General features: G+C 35.8%; 1 protein-coding gene and 1 long non-coding RNA gene across 3 annotated transcripts in view; one reads left to right on the top strand and one right to left on the bottom strand.

Annotated features, from left to right (window-relative positions):
* Positions 1-17,461, top strand: part of LOC140150897 (uncharacterized) — a 413,208-nt gene that overhangs the window by 103,111 nt on the left and 292,636 nt on the right. The window lies entirely within an intron of this gene.
* Positions 1-17,461, bottom strand: part of LOC140150892 (scavenger receptor cysteine-rich type 1 protein M130-like) — a 48,379-nt gene that overhangs the window by 21,208 nt on the left and 9,710 nt on the right. For both annotated transcript variants that reach the window (XM_072173053.1, XM_072173054.1), the window contains 11 exons: positions 16,212-16,298; positions 13,770-14,036; positions 13,077-13,403; positions 10,051-10,170; positions 9,485-9,574; positions 5,612-5,872; positions 4,097-4,153; positions 2,800-2,876; positions 1,180-1,354; positions 365-490; positions 13-99 (listed from right to left, as the gene is read on the bottom strand). In XM_072173053.1, coding sequence (XP_072029154.1) covers positions 13-99; positions 365-490; positions 1,180-1,354; positions 2,800-2,876; positions 4,097-4,153; positions 5,612-5,872; positions 9,485-9,574; positions 10,051-10,170; positions 13,077-13,403; positions 13,770-14,036; positions 16,212-16,298 — 1,674 coding nt within the window. The remainder of the gene's footprint in view (positions 1-12; positions 100-364; positions 491-1,179; positions 1,355-2,799; positions 2,877-4,096; positions 4,154-5,611; positions 5,873-9,484; positions 9,575-10,050; positions 10,171-13,076; positions 13,404-13,769; positions 14,037-16,211; positions 16,299-17,461) is intronic.

The following is a 17,461-nucleotide window of genomic DNA, read 5'->3' as shown; positions in this document are numbered from 1 at the left end:
GGACTAACTTACGGCAGCAATCTTGTCGATTCACCAGTACTACTTTGCTGATGCAATGGTGTTCAGCCATATCAACCATCCACCAAGGTCCTTTTTCATCTTCATAAAAATAGAGAAAGATTTCAATAAATTAGAAGAAAAATTAATGATAATAATGTCATTTCTATTAGAGTGGTGCTCTGTGATGTGTTATAAGCTTTCAACAGTCTAAATTAGGTATTAGGATGCATTCACAATTGAACCGCTGACTGCTCAGAGGCCAGTTTAAAAGGAGGGCAATTTGTTCTGCAAGTTTGAGCACATTATTTTGGGACTGGTCCTGACTTTAAATTAAGCTTTCAATATTATTACTTAGTATACTTACTCAGGGTGTGTGTACAAGACAACGAACGCCAAATACCATCTGTGTTACCATCGATTGCCCTTTCTGGATTCCCGTTCGACTGCCACACTGAACTCTGACGAACATTTCTACCAAACAATGAAATTTCTGGTGAATAAACATGACTATTGGTCATTATCTACTTTTAACGATTGACGATTTCTTAAATGTTGGTATTTATACACCGCCTTTCATATGTGCACATGTACCAAAGCTCTTTACATTTATTCCGCTGTCGTTAAAATATGTCAGCTGCCATACAATGCCCAAGGCGTGTTCATACCTTTGGGCGGCACTCAATGGACAATGTTCATAACAGCTTCCCATTTCACCACTGGGTAAAGAGAGGTAAGTAAGGTAAAGCGCCTTTGCCAACTTGCCAACACGATGGCACCGCCGGGGCTCGAACTCGCAATCCACCGATTACGATGCAGAGCCCGTACCATTATTACTGTTGCACGTTTTCCCTTGCGTTTGTCACGACGGCATAGACAGGATTAGATTTTCGGAGATGGACGTTGTACATGAACGCGTGACGTCAATGTCATGAACGCTGTAAGCAAACAGAACTCTGAATTACATGGAATTGAGGTCATGCGTTCACTTACCGCGTTATCATGCGAAAACCTAATCCTGTCAAATGTGGTACAACGTTTATTTACATGTAAACCGAATATCTATTTAAGAAGTTGCAATAACCAATCCGTTCATGTCTTTAAGACTATTTTTAAATATCAAAATTTCCTTTTTTTATATATCAGAGTTAACGAGGTCGAGTAGGAACCAAACCTTATTACCATGTAATGGACTGTTACACTCTATCCAGGCCAAATTGTCAACAGTACAGTCATAATTTCCCCAACCATCATGTGGGCAGTAGTATATAGAGGCTTCGTCTCCTGCGCATTGTACGTTAGTCATCCATATTCGTCGCATTGAAGATGAGGATGTTCTTTGTACTTTCTTAGCCCTCTAAAGGAAAACAAAATGAAAACACGTCACAAAAAGGAACTCTCCTTCCCTGTTTTGGACTACCACGTCTCAATGCTGTGCATCAAATCTTAGCAAAAATATACGTATATATTCCATTGTGTCGAAAGCGAAAGGTATCGCCATGACGATCCGTTGAATGAGGATATGAATGAAGAATAGCAAAATGCATTTGCACCCATAAAGGCTTGTTCGTGGCTAGATTGGCTAGTAGATCACATTTACATCCAATACAGGACGTGTCATATTGTCATCAAAAGAATGAAAAATTAATACAACTTTGGGGCTATTGACAAAGTCAGGTGGTAGAGGTCACGCATCACGTGATGTACGAGTCAGGCGAAACGACAAGCCTGAAACCCCGTTAAAATAGACGGTTATCAATTACAAATTGAGATGTTTGACTTATCGGTCAGCGACGGAGTATAAAATCATCTTTGGTGCAACGGTTGTGGAGGAAGGGAACTGATTATAATATTTGCAGTAAACCTTTGACGAGGGCGTGTTTTAAGCGTACATCGCGTATAAACTGTGTTAAAACGAACTTGTCTCTGATTGGCTGCTGAGGCGATCTGCTGTTGCCTAGTGGAAATTTATGAATGAACTTTGCCCCGTACGCGTTGTTCGCTCTGACTTTGCAACATCACGGTAGTACTTGCTCGGCAAAGGTTTACTGCAAACTATTATAGTCTGACTAGAAACAATGTGGTTGCTATTATGTTAGCTATTCCTATTAACGGATTATTTTTGTGGGGGTTTCTAAACTTAAGAGGCATTAAAACCCAATACACTAAAGTAAAACTAAATTCGATATAATTTTTCTTGTAAACAAAAACGTCATACAATTATGATACCAATTTATTACATTCAGGCCTGTACACGGGGGGGTGCAACCGCAGCTCCCCAAATTTGCAAAAGTATACAAAAAGTCCCCAAATTTCAGGATTTGCGAGCGTAGGGAGCCAAACATATCAACTTTTTACGCTTTTTTTACTGACTTTTTTTACTGCTTGGTTACTGACATGTGTTTCTTTTTGAGGCCCGTTTAGTTAATTCAGTGACCGGATATCAGACTACAGGCTGTGATTCTCAGACAGATGATCGTTGTAGTGTATTGTGACTGTTTACTCAGTGTTTAACTCGCAGGGAGCTTTCAGTGCTTTTGAATTTTACTAACTAAACGACAAATTTATGTCCCGAAATAATGTAGATCGTAAAAATTTAAACCTTATAATTTCGCCAAATTGCCTAATTTATATTCGATACTCATATGCACTAAAATCGCGCGTGTGTATATATATTTGAGCGTAGACACTATTCTAGGTATTAAGTAGGCAATACTCAATAAGAGTTTCTAATGCCTTCATTTTTTGTCCGAGCTAAATCTTAAATTAAATTTTGGTGCGCAACAGTAGATATACACTTACCCCAAGCCCGAGATTTCTGCAAACAACTTCGGCATCATTCAAATCCCAATGCACATTACAAATAGCACCCCATTCCCCTGTATAATAAAAATAACGAGTCTACCTGCATTTTTTAAAAGAATTTACGGGACAACTAAAGTATTCGACTTCAGGACTTCGTAAGAATCTTGCTTATTTACGTTATTACGGTGATAACAAGTAAACGAAAATATAACGCCACTGGTGAGAGAGTGAACACCTGTTACGAAACCTATAGGCCTATATGTGCAAACTACATGCAGACGGCAAAACATTTTAAACCGCATGGGCTAAATATTAATTAAGGTGTGTCGGCAGATGGTGTAAAATAATTGTTTTACAGCAAATGTGCTTTCATTATGGCGCTCATAATGTAGTGAATTAGCTTAAAATGGCCGATTTAAGGAGACTGAATGTGATTTTTGTGGGGGTAAAATTTCTGAATTTGAGCAACATTATTCTATTTTATCAAATTTATTGGGGGTTTGAGTGCCAATAAGTGTTCGTCAGAACTGAAATGCAATTGTAATCTACCAATTTTGAAAAAAATATGGCTCTTAAAAGCGGTACGCGCTCAGAAAGTTTGAATGCCCCCGGTCAAATGTTATAAACTTACTGTACACAAAGAAACAGCTTGAGCTCATTGAACAACCAAGAATCCACGCAGTTGTTTTTGTACCGAATGTTTAAAACAGTAGACCCCAGGAGGCCATTCAAACTTTTTAAGTACGTACCACTTTTAGGAGCCATATTTTAAGCTCCTCCCAAGTTAGAAAATTGGTAATTGCAAGTACAGTGTATTTCAGCTATGATAAATGTCAATTGCTGACGACGTTTAAAAAATATCACCTCAAATTTGATATCAAAACAGAATAGTGTTGCATATAAAGTCCGAAAGTGTGTCCTCCACAAAGCTCAAATCCAGGCTCCTTAAATCCGCCATTCGCCAACACGGAAAGCATATTTTCTATCAAATTATTATTTAACACCATCTCCGGACACCCCCAATAATATTTAGCCCATGCGGTTTATGCAGGCTCCGCCCAGACAAGAAAATATTCCATACTTAATGTCAAGTCTAGTATAATTCAAACTAATTTAAACCAAGGTCTCATATAATAGGTTTTGAATCCAAATTTACATCACAATGTCTTTGCATTACGATTTTTCGTTACAAACATTTTTATACTGAATACAATTTTGCAGAAAACTGGGTTTGATCTCAAAGACCTAAGGGTCATAGAAGGGTTTTTTTGCCCATCGATGATGATTACCATACCTTGGTAGTACACTTCCACTTTTCCTATCCGTGTTCCAGTTATTCGAACTCCGGGTCCTGATCAAACGAGAAAAGAGTGCTCAATGATTATATCTCATTTGAATAGTCTGTAGCATACTAAAATAGGTGTAGGTCACGTCCAAAATGTGTTTCTTTCTTTATAAAATTATACATCTTTTACTGCTTTTTGTTTTCATTTTTATTCTATAGTCTGTACATTTATGTGCAAATTGAGGGCGCTATTTATATATATTTCAAATGTAATTTAGCCAAATAATATGAATTATTCATTTCATTTCATGTTAAAAAATGTTTTGAAAAACTTGCTATTTGTTATTCATTCTATATAGTTAATGCGAGTATAGAAGTATCTATACCTTGTAAATATTTAAACAAGATTTATATTTAAAATTTATAGTATTAGTTGATAATGGCTATAGTTATAATACCCAGTCAAAATATGAAATGACCCATCACTAATTGCAACAGAATCCATTTGACATGCATCAATCTCCCAAAAGCTTACAGAAAAAAAAGTCCCGGAAAGTCCAAGTCGTGAAAATACGGGGGTGAAATGTCAAAGTTGGTCATAACTTCCCAGCAAACACAAAATTTTTTCAACATCATTCGCAAAAGGTTATAAAAGGTTTTCAGAAAACGGTTAAATGTCGGGTTATATAAAGGATATAAAAACGCTTTAATAAAACTCCAAAAACATTTTTGAAAACTTTATACAAACCATTCTTAACAGAATGTTATTTTGGGGTTGAAAAAAATAGTTTGCAAAAATGTTTGCCCAAATATTTGCAATAGCGTTTTAAAACGTTTTCATGACCTTTATATAACCCGACATTTAAATGTTATTGAAACGTTTCGGGAAAAAATTAAGAACATTTCTGTGTCAGCTGAGTGCAAATATTTTAACATAGTGTTATTTAAGTGTTGACAAAATATTTGGCAAAAATAGTTTAAAATAAAATTTGAAAAACATTTTAGAAATATCGTTGTAGTGTGTTTTCATACAAAACGTTTATAAACGTTTTCAAGACCTTTATATAACCCGACAGTTATTGTTATTAAAACGTTTTTACCAAAACCAAAACCGAAACTTTTTTAAAACGTTTTTTAAAACGTTTTTGTGTTTGATGTGTTATTAAAGAAGATACCAATATAAATATTACTCTCGTCGTAAGGATTCAGAAAGAGTATTGACCTAACGAACTCAAATGAATAGTTTTTGAGTTATAGGGCAAAAGGTCAAGTGTCAAAATGACGTGTATCCTGCTATTATTACCAGCGACTCGAGGTGACTTTTTCACTGAGTCGAGTTGACTTGATTATTGTTTTACTTAACTTGAGTAATGTACTGACTAGACTTGTGATACGACCACAGTTGACTTGACTTGACTTGAGACTCGACCCAGGGGTCACTCGTCACAACCAATCTGCTTTAAAAATAGTCCATTTTGATCTTAATGTAAAGTTAAGAGCGTAAAAATATAAACTATTACTAACCTACTAGTGTATCGTCGGAACAAAATTCATCTGGCGTATCAGACTTAAACACTTTAACTTCACACATCGTCAACATAGCTCTGTTTATTCCTTTGCCACCCTGAACAAATATATATCTACCACGAATGGGTCTTGCACACATGACATGGACCCATACTCCTGGTAGTGCTTGTGTTGCAGTTACTGCAAGTCCACATTGCACAGCGTCGCCAACTTCATCAACAGAACCAACTTTAACGATCGTATCTATAAGCCGTTCGTCTATATTTAAAATAAAAGTAGACAGTAATTTAAAATTTCTTGAGCGTTCTCATACTGTTGAACCTCATAACTTTATGGACCGTCCCTTGTATAATACTTACTGTAGAGGGGTACCGTATTGAGGAATTTTCAATGCCCGACTACCACGGACCAGTTCATAGTGATCTTCATAGCGGTAAAAGGTGAAATTTTCAGTATGCGTATGCGTTCGACTAATATTTCCATCGTAATAATTAAACGACGGTTCCTGCATTTCATTCAAAATCTCGGATTATGACAAAACTACAGCACCTGGAGTCTTGATTTATGCAGGGTGTAAGAGGAAATTAACAGTTCGGTCCGACAGCCTGCGCAGGTATCAAAGGTCATACAAATAAAATCTACATAAATAAACCTAACCTTAATTGTGTATGGTGATTTAATAACAAATCAGGGTAAATTTTGTATTTGCACACTTGAGTTATATCAAAATCACCTGGTTGAAAATTATTTATGGTCATAAGCAAGATCAGACCTACCAAATGTGTAACAACCAGAAGTAACAAGAAATAGCACACACTACACTGCTTGTGTGTAGGTAAGCACAAAAATAATGGTCACATTCTTTTGTATATATGCCTATTGTGATTGTGCAAGTGTGACCTTGTATGAAGATCACTTAGATGCACACTGCAATTTCAGCTTTTCCACCTATATCTATATGAAGAAATCTATGTTTTTGCTAACATGAAACCTTAGAATTGATATTGAAACTTAAATGTCATTTAAGAAAATCAAAATTTAATGAAATATAATGTAGGCCTATAATACTATACATGTTAACCATGTTAACTATAGAAATCAAAGGGCATTACATGCTTTGTCTATTGATCCATTGTTAAGTATCTCTGAACAAGCATCTTGGAAAATGAACTGATCTTTGTAAAAATGGTGTCAAAAATTATTGGAAAGAGCTATCTACTTTGTTTTTTCGGTACTTACTGCCAATCACGTGTTCATTAGTACAGACTTGACATTTAATATGGAATATTTTTCGCAAAGTTCCAAGGCTGATCTGGACGGAGTCTGCATAGACCGCACGGGCTAAATATTAATTGGGGTGTGTCGGGAGATGGTGTAAAATAATTGTTTGATAGAAAATGTGCTTTCGATAAGTTTACATTATGGTGCTCATAATGTAACGAATTTGCCTAAAATGGCGATTTAGGGACGCTGAATTTGAGCTTTGTGGGGGACACAATTTCGGATTTTATGCAACGTGGTTCTGTTATTATCAAATTTATAACGGTTTGAGGTGATATTTCTTAAACATCGTTAGTAACTGGCATTCATCACAGCTGAAATACACTTACGATGTACCAGCTTTTTGAACAGGGGAGGAGCTTAAAAATAGGGCTTTTAAAAGGTGTACGTACTCAGAAAGTTTGAATGGCCCTTACGGTACAAAAACAACTGTGCGGATTCTTGGTTGCCCAATGAACTCACACTGTTTCTTTGTGTACGGTAAGTTTATAACATTTGGCCCCAGGGGACCATTCAAATTTTCTGAGTGCATACCACTTTATAGAGCCATAATTTTTAAAGCTCCTCCCAATTTCAAAACTGGTAGATCACAGGTGCATTTCAGTTCTGACGAACACTTTTTGGTATTTAGGTTCAATAAAATTGCCTCAAACCTCAATAAATTTAAAAATATCAGAATAATGTTGCTCAAATTCAGAAATTTGACCCCATCAAATTCAAATTCAGTCTCCTCAAATCCACCATTTTAGGCTAATTTACTACATTATGAGCGCCATAATGTAAACTAATGGAAAGCACATTTTCTGTCAAACAATTCTTACACCATCTCCCGACACACCCCAATTAATATTTACCCCGTGCCGTTTATGCAAACCTCTACCAGACCAGTCTTGGAATTTTAAGAAAAAGTATTCCATATTAAATGTCAAGTCTGTATGTAAAAGTTTTAAGAACAACAGTAGAAAAATACTGCTACTACAGGGGTTAATTTAAGTAGAAACAAACCTTGTAATCACTGTTAAAGTCAGTCTTGAGAAGTGGACTGATCATGGAAATAATCTCCTCTGAGTTCCTGGAGCATTTTGTTTGTCATCCTAAAGACGTTTATTTTGAACTATATCATTTGTTACACTTTTTACATCCAGGGGTGAGTTCATCAAACTTTCATTCACTTTCTTTGGAAACCATTACATAACATTACTCAACATCAAAAACTTCATTCACAAAAAATAGATCCTTGCACAACTTAATCTTTGCCTCAGGGATATAGCTTAGAGTCTTAGCTTTTCTATGATACCCTATTTGATAGGAATTATCTTCAAATTCTCTTAGAAAATTACAAATAAGTGAGGCTACATGTTACGCATTACAGGCCAATATGAGTGCCTCGTTAAGAAATTAAGTGCTAATTAAGCAGTTAATTAAGAACTTTATTTATTTTTTTTTGCTGAAATATGTAACCTAATATCTTATTCATAAATAAAAACAATTAGATTGATGTTAATAATAGTTTAGACTGAATTCTACCAATTAAAAGATCAGTGGTGGGTACACAATGCAATTGGTATGTCTACTCCTGCTTATGACCTTATATAGCAAAACAATTTCTAACCTGTTTTTGGAAAATTTAAGTTAAATAAGCAAGAAAGAAAAAAAGCAAGGTACACCAACTGGATGTGGGGGAAACAAGTAAAATGCAGACTAGACAGTATGCAGGGGGACAAAAACAGCAAATGTAGGCAGAAGAAGTAGGCAAAGTTCGATAGCCAAAAATTACCAGTTCCAATGCCCACAGAAGTAAGTGTTGAACCTGCAAAAACAACAAGGATCAATAGTAATACAAAACTGCACTAGAACAAGTGATGAAAATCACTGCGCATATAAACAGACACGCTAAACCAAACATCCAGAGTAGGCACAAAACAGGCAAAGTTCCATGGCCAAAAATTGCCAATTCCAGAGCCCACAAAAGTGTCAGGAAAACAGTACACTGGAAGTGATGAAAATCACTGTGTACATAGCAGTCAAACACTAAACAGACAAAAAACAACCGACGTTTCGAGCAGATAAACTGCTCTTCTTCAGAAACAGACAATAAAATATAAAGCAAACAACAAGAACTACATGTTGTAGCTTAAAAACAAATTCAAGTCAAAAATTGAAGGCAAGTTCAAATTGAAATAAGTAGCAAACAAAGACAGCAAACTCGGAGCAAAATAAATAAGCAAATTTTTTTAACATGTTTAATTTAATTCTTATGTTAAATTAAGTAAAATTAATGACACAAATTCCACTGGTTATATATCCATTGCTTATAGTAATATAATTTACTTTTCTTTTCTCTTAATCAAGAAAGAACATTTACCTTAGACCATTGCATTGTGGGATTCCGTGTTGCCTGGGCAGGAAACATGCTGCCTGGTCAGGGAGTGTTGCCTGGCTAGGCCGTCGGACCGGACTGCTTAATATGAATTGTTCCTGTCGAGGACGTGTTTAGCAAGGCTTATATTGGCAATGAGTGTTATGTCGACAATTTTTAACAAAAAATGTTTATTTCAAAGTGTACTATGAAGGTGGAACTAAACTTACGACAGCATTCTGCACGGTTTCGTATTGTAACCTTACTGATGCACTCTTCCTGCTGCAAATCTACTCGCCACCAAGGTGCAATGTCGTTACCTATTATGATTGGGACAAAACATTGTTGAGATTGTTATGTTTAAATATTCGTTAAACTTGCCAGTCTCATTACAATCTTTTTTGTTTGTTTGTTTTTGATGTATCTTTCTTACTTATAGGAATTGTCTCTAATAATAGTTAATAGAAATATAGAAATGATACCATGGGCATAATTTGGACGACACGTGTTGCCATCATTTTGATAATTAGTCGAAGATTACCTGAGGGGATGCACGACTCTGCATATCGTTGCCGGGCAGGAAAAGCCTCATGTAATTTGACATCTAAAATATGCCTTTTCGGTAACAGTAACAATAATAATAATAATAATAATAATAATAATAATAATAATAATAATAATAATAATAATAATAATAATAATAATAATAATAATAATAATAATAATAATAATAATAATAATAATAATAATAATAAATAATAATAATAATAATAATAATATTTGGTGGTTAGCTCACGTGTATGTGTACATGTGTTCGCAAAATAGTATGGATGATCATTGCCGTCTGTGGCTCGACTTGGTACACCTCCTGAGCTGGTTGAGCTCTGATTCACGGGCATGTTCTGCAGGTTAATTTCTACAAGTAATTTAAAAGCACTGCACTGAATAATAATAATTCCTGCGAATTGAGTTAGATATAAACGTTAATTACAGAGGACTCATTTTACATATAAATAAGAAAACATTCATGTGGAGCATCAGTGTCGGGCGGACAAAAACGAAACTAAAACTAAATTCTTACCCAAAACAGTCATACCCCATATGTAAATATCCCAACACGAATCACGTTCCACAAACCACATATAAAATTCAAGCTGTCTTTTTTTTTTTTAATTCTCAATTCTTCAATTGTAATATTGTAATTTTAATAAATCAACAAACGTTATTCTCAGTTGATCTAGTCCTTGGTTTTTAACATGACATCCAATTGAGATCATATCCACCAGGTAAATATATCTCGGTTGATCTCATATGACCTTCACAATGACCACGCTAAATGGTGAATACATCCACTAAGTTTAATGTCAATTCGACAATACTTAATTGACTTCAGATGACCTTAAATATTGTTGGCACTCAATGGTGATTCCCATCATATTACACGATAATCCGACAATCAATATTCATTTGACCTCAGACAATCTTGACCTGGCTTTAACCGTTCATGGTGATTAAAGATTTTAACGAGAATCCAAACAAGCTATAGGCAGAATTCAGATGACCTCGATCTAAACTTGGAACATTATCAACGCTCAATAGTAATTACATTCACCAAGTTTGACAACAATCCATCTATCCATTTACACTTAAACATTTTTGCGCTCACATCTACCAAGTTTCGTGACAATGCAACACATCAACTTATGGAAACACGTCTCCTCACACAAGTAACTAAAATAATATTACCTCCTACTTCCTGTCAACTCTCTATTTCATAACACCAACCTTTTCTGTTTTTTCTGCCATTTCTGTTTTTACAGCTACATTATAAATATATTCCTTGCTGTTAATCTCGCTAAATCTCTAATTGCATTATACTGAAACTTTTGTACCGGTATGTACTATTTGGAACGTAAACAACCTTCTGGTAATAAAATTGGATTGGGATGTTAAATTTTCATTGTCTTACTTTTGTGGTATAATGTCCGGTGGTATAAAGGTGCAGTTACATTGCTAGCGTAGATAGAATCTTTAAATGCCCAGACGTTTTTGTTGTGTAAGTAATGTACCCCGAGGTAGTCTTTGTCAAAGACTACTCGCGATTTAGGGGAACACGAGCCGCGAGTCACAAACCGCGATGCACCACAAATAGCGAGCGTACCCACTCATGATGCAGTCATGTCCACAGTAAAATTCACCACGACCTTTGCAGGACTTAAACCCCATTAAAAGCTATTAAACCAAGATAACACTCATTGAAAACAGCTCAACTGATTAAATCAGATCTTCTCTGGTTGTGCACATGTGTCTGTTTTACATGTGCGGTATGGCAATGAGCTGGTATTATAGTTTCAGTTGGGTAACCGATTATAAAGGAAACACAAGGTAACAATGGTATATGGGCATTTGTTCACGAAATGAGACAATGGTCTGCTTATTGTTAACCAGCATTCTTGAAAATGAGCAACATAATGATTTGGAAATAATTTCTTCATATTTTTTGGTGTTATCTGTCGTTTACATATCCTTCCTAAAACACAAAAGTGCGAATACTTCCAAACACCTAAATTAGCTAAAACTTTAGGACATGTTACAAAACTATATATTCTAGAATTTCATAGAATACTTTAAATGTAGATTGTACCGTTTTTTGTGGCATCCTTTAGAAGTGAGCGGTCCGTTACCAATATTTTCGGTCAAATCTCCATTCAATTAACATGGGGAGTTGGCTAGCTATGAGCTAGCTATGCCTTGCCCTCACTCATATTTTACCAAAGTGCGACTATTTCTGAACATCTAACCTAGCTGTAATTTTAGGTCATGTTAGAGAAATATGTTTGCTAGAAGTTTGGAGAATACTTTAAATATTGACCGGTTATTTTTCACACAGTGACGTTAACTAGGCAAATGCCTATACTTCTACCATACACTATTTGTAAAGGTCGAGCGTCATGGTGAGAGCACTGTGTATTGTGTATAGGAAAACGGACAGTAACTGCAGTATGTTTTGTTTCCAAGAGTTTGTGGTTCCCAGTAGTTTATCTCCATATGGGAAGTGCAGGTAGTACAGACTAACTCTGATGTAATGTAGTACATTGAAATATGGTTAGGAAGTGTTTACATGTCCATTTTCAGAATAAAAAGCTGCAACACTGCTTTAATTTGCCGTCGTGTATGTGACGTCAAAATAGATCATTGCTGTGTCAACCCAGCAAGCACAAAACGTTTTCGACATCATTCACAAAAGGTTAGACAAGGTTGCCAGAAAACGTTTAAATGTCGGGTTATATAAAGGATTAAAACGTTTTCATAACATCCAGAAACATTTCTTGATAACTTACTGCACTATTCTAACACAATGTTATTTAAGTGTTCACAAAATATTTGGCAAAATTTACAATAACATTTTGAAAACATTTAGGAAATATTTTTTGTAGCGTGTTTCGATAAAAAAAACCCGTTTTAAACGTTTTCATGACCTTTATATAACCCGATATTTAATAGTATTTTACCTAAACCCAAACCCAAACTATAACATGTTTAAAACGTTTTAAAAAGGTTTTGTGTTTCTTGGGAACTGGTTCACTCCGACGGCAAATACAGAAAAGCTCTTCTTTTTGGCTTTTGATGTTACTGTGAAACTAAAAAGAAACACGCAAAATACTACCAATGTTTGGGTTCGAAAACTTCAATGGGTTTAGCAATGCATTGTGCAAATAGCAAGTTGTTAGTAGTAAGGGGGATTTGCTCAGGCTCATTCATTAGTATCCTTCTCTTAAGTAATTCACTATTAATAAGATTTAGAAATCAAGAGATATTTACCTGTTCCTAATGTATGACAAGAAACACTGGCAATGTCTTGCATTGTACAATTATGATTTCCCCACCCGCTATGTGGACACAGAAGCAACGAAGATTCTTCTCCAGAACACTGTACATTTGTCAAAGATATATTCAGATTTCCTGCTCCGAAGAATGACCTCGGGATTGCGTTTATTGCTCCTTGAAATCCCAGTTCTCGACATAGCACGTTAGCATCACTTATATCCCATCCCCGGTGGCATATGGTTCCCCAATATCCATGGTGGTACACCTCAACCCTTCCATTGTACTTGGTAGTTCCGTTTGATAATCGAACTAGTCGATAGTCTAAGTAAAATGAAAATATTTACAATATTATCAAGATTATTTTTATAATTACAATTTCCTGACCAAAAGCATGTCAACTTTTAAAATAACCAGCGAGATGCCCACACGACACCCGCTAGCTTAATAAACAGGAGTGATCACTAAAACGAGAAGAATGACTGAAAATGACATACATGGCGATTGATACTTAAAGTCTCGAAACTTAAAGTCACAGGACTCGAAATTAAAAATTGTTAGAATTTTGTTAAAACAAATTCCAAATTATTCTGTTGGTCAAAATGATTCAGAAAATATATAGTTTGACATATACGACTGCTCAGTTTGTAGTTATTAGTGAAAAGGTCGAATCACATAACGTACACTCACCGTCGTCCAAACTGGGAAAGTTGTTTCGTACTGGACAGGGCAAATCGCTTTCATATGCCTTGAATTCACATATGGTCAAGATGGCTATGTCAATTCCACGCCCTCCATGGACGCTGATGTAACGTCCACTAATCGGTGTTGAACATCGTATTGTCACCAGGTAACCGGCTCCAGCTTGTGATGCAGTTACTACTCCACCACACTGGTTGTTTAATGAGGAGTTTACATTGGAACCAATGCGAACAATGCTATCTATCAAGCGATAAGCTAAATTAAGGAAAATATGTAATGACGAGTGTTAAATTAGTTAATACGAAAATGTGGGCTTTAATAGCCTAGCTGTGAGTATGATAAGATGTTTCTGATTCTGAATCCTTGATATCATAATTATATATTCAATTGTGGTTTTATATAATAAATTTTAAACATCTCTTTTTTTTTCACTTAATACTTTCGATTCAAATCGAACAATTCTTCCCACTTAAGGTTAGTCGAAAGGTTTTTCATGCACTTGATTTCAGAGGGGCGTAAGTTCATATCAGAAACAGCCATGCAGAAAATGAACAAGCGTACCGGGAGGTAAGCCTACTTTAATAATTATAATAGAATATCGATCCACGGTCAAGACATGAAACTTGGCTCAGCTCGTGCCCGGAGCTCGTGATGCGGGGGTGGGTGGGGGCACAAGCCGTTTTCGGCAATTTTCATGAGGATTTTATCAATTTTAAAATCGATTGGGGGCACTTCCTCTGGCCCCTATGCCCGCCCCATGAAGATACGCCACCGTCTAGAAAATGTGTTGATTTTAAATTTATAGAGCCTTGATATCTTTGATGAAATAAATAAATAACATCAACAACAACATCATGAAGCAATTATTTGTAAATTGGATTTTGGAATATTCAACAAGACAGACTTAGCAGGCCTACAAATTTCTGAATTATATAAAGTGAAAAACAATCAATCTCTGTAATCAGCGAATCAATCAAATATACAAAAACTATAAAAGAAAGGAGCAAGAAAGAATAAAGAAATAGTGAATAAAAAAGAAAGAAAGAAAGAAAGAAAAAAAAGAAATGAAAAAAGAAAAGGAGAAGGAAAAGAGGGAAGAACAGAAGTAAAAATGAGAAAAGAGGTAAAAAAAACCCGAAATTTTAGCCACACGGGGACTCGAACCCACAAAAAATAAATCATAATAGATTCAAAGTCCAACGCTCTATCCGCTCGGCCACACATCAGCTTACGCAATTGATTGTCCTGGAAGGGGATATATAATTATTATTGATTACAATTGCGTCCGCATAATGGCTCTTAGAATAAACACGCATGTCGGCGCTGAAATTTTTGACGAACCCGATGGAGAAAACCCTTGTTTTTTGCAAAACTAGCTTCAATTTTGAGTGAAAATCAAATGGAATAACAATTGGCAGAATGTTGAGAAATAATGTAGGTATTCAATTGTCTAAATTAACGTCCCGTAATCAAGATATCGATAATTTCACAAACCAGCTTTTTCTCAAGCAAATTCTCCAAAATTTCCCCCAAAACGGGCTTTTAAAATTTAATCGGTACTGTATTTGGTTCTTCCCCATGGCAACATTATTTCTTTGATCGATTTGTAGTACAATACGAAAAAGAAGAAAACAATCACTCGGCGTGGATTTATACGGGGCGCACATTTGAAAAAAACCTCATGGAACGTGTTTTTTGATCTTGTGAACATGGTGCGTAAAAATGCTTTAAACGAAGGATTTTCAAACTTATTCTAAAAATTTGTATATAACACACACAAAATGTACATCCAATGCACCAACATTTCACTCGCTGCGATATTTGATTACTGAGAAAACTCTGTTTTAGAGAACAACTTTATACGTCTTTTATACGTTTTTTATACGTTTCTTCGTGTAACCTTAAATCCTTTTATACACATGAGATTACAGAATGTCAAATAATCACCTTAACATTTCTGAGTCGTGTTCTATACAGACGAATCCAACGAGCCAAGTCATGGTCAGGATTTGGTCGGCCATGACTGGGTCCCCGCAGCACGAAACTGGTGTTGTGACTGCCCAATTGGGTGGATTAAAGCCGCTTAAATTCGATGTTAGATTCTTCTGTGTTGTAAACGGCAATCATTCTTTTGTCTACGTGTAACACGGGTGATAGAATGCAGTTTAAAATACCCTCCAAGGCCGTATATTTCACATTTTAGGTGAGATGGAGCCGACGGGGACCCAAATATGGCTGCCATTGAGGTGTAGGAATGCGTGAAATTGGATTCGTCTATAGGATGGTAAGCCTGTGATATGCACCTTAGCTTTGACCTATTTTAGGCCACGAGTATTATAGCATAAAAATGCAAAATGTGCCCTCCTTGGACATTTTACCCGGTACGGAAGTAATGTAAAGTTTTGAGTGTTAGTTAGACTTCTATCTTACCGCAGCAGTCTTGTCTGTTACGAATTTCTACTTTCGTTATACATGTCTCCACACCCAAGTCTACTTTCCACCATGGTGCATTTTGTTCTATTAAGATTAATACAAATAAATACAAAATAGTGAGAACAATATTATTCTAAACAGAAATAAAAATGAAGAACATGATTGTATAGGTAACATACATGGTCCATATATCTTAAACACAATTCTAAAGGAAATCAAATTAAGATATCTTGCAAATATGAGGTAATTATTCTATTCCAGAGATGGGAAAAATAACGTTCACAGTACACATTCAAGAACAACGACGTAATACTGAGGGGAGTATGGGGAAATAATTCCAGAGGGAAAAAAGAGAAAGAAATAGGCAAGAGAAGCATGGTGAAAAGGGTAAAACAAATATTTATCTTAGGTTTGAAACTGTACTTTCTTACTCTCTACTATTGTAAAATAATATAAAACAGATAACATGACAAATCGTTAAATTAGTCGTCAAAATGCTCTACCTACCTGGTATGACCCAGTATCGTATTCGGCACAAGGCAGAGAAATTTGCCCTTCCCCAGAAGGTTCTTTCCAACGTAACCAGCCACTGATCATCTTGATCTATAACCGGATCTATAACCGAAAACTCTACCAAAATTGCATTTTTTTTGCATTTGTAACACTACAATTCACCTTATATTGGTCCAAAAATTTAAGTGCAAACACATTTTGGGCAATTATTCTAGCAAAGTCATTTCTGCAGCAGGTCAGCGGGAAGACTTTAGAGCCCTTTTTTAGATTTGGCCCGGTAGTCCTATAGGTTTACGCTAGTGAGCATATCTACCCAAAAAGATGCTGGGGTGGGGCATTGTTTTCTTTCCCCCTTGCCAAATGCGTACTGAGCATGCTAATTAGAGGTTAATAACTGCGCATCGGTTATTTGGAGGGCATTGTGAAAAATCTAACCATTTTGCCTTTGGAACCGAGGAATATCCCGAGGGGCGTAGCCCCGAGGGATATTCCGAGGTCCAAAGCAAAATGTTTAGATTTTTCACAATGCCCGACATATTACCGATGCAAAGTTATTAACCTCATTCATAACGTCACTTTAATCTCTTCACCTTACAAAATAACACAAAATTTTGCTCAAAAGTTTATAAAAATAGATGATTTTTAAATCTTCCCTTGCCAAAAATCGATCAGGCTAAAACAGAACGACCAATAACAAAAGTGCGTATCACAATCTGTGCAAATATGGTAGCGCG

This window comes from Amphiura filiformis, chromosome 4, assembly GCF_039555335.1.
Source record: "Amphiura filiformis chromosome 4, Afil_fr2py, whole genome shotgun sequence".
Classification (NCBI taxonomy): Eukaryota; Metazoa; Echinodermata; class Ophiuroidea; order Amphilepidida; family Amphiuridae; genus Amphiura; species Amphiura filiformis.
The sequence above is the reverse complement of the archived record's forward strand: the minus strand, read 5'-3'. Positions and strand labels throughout refer to the sequence as shown.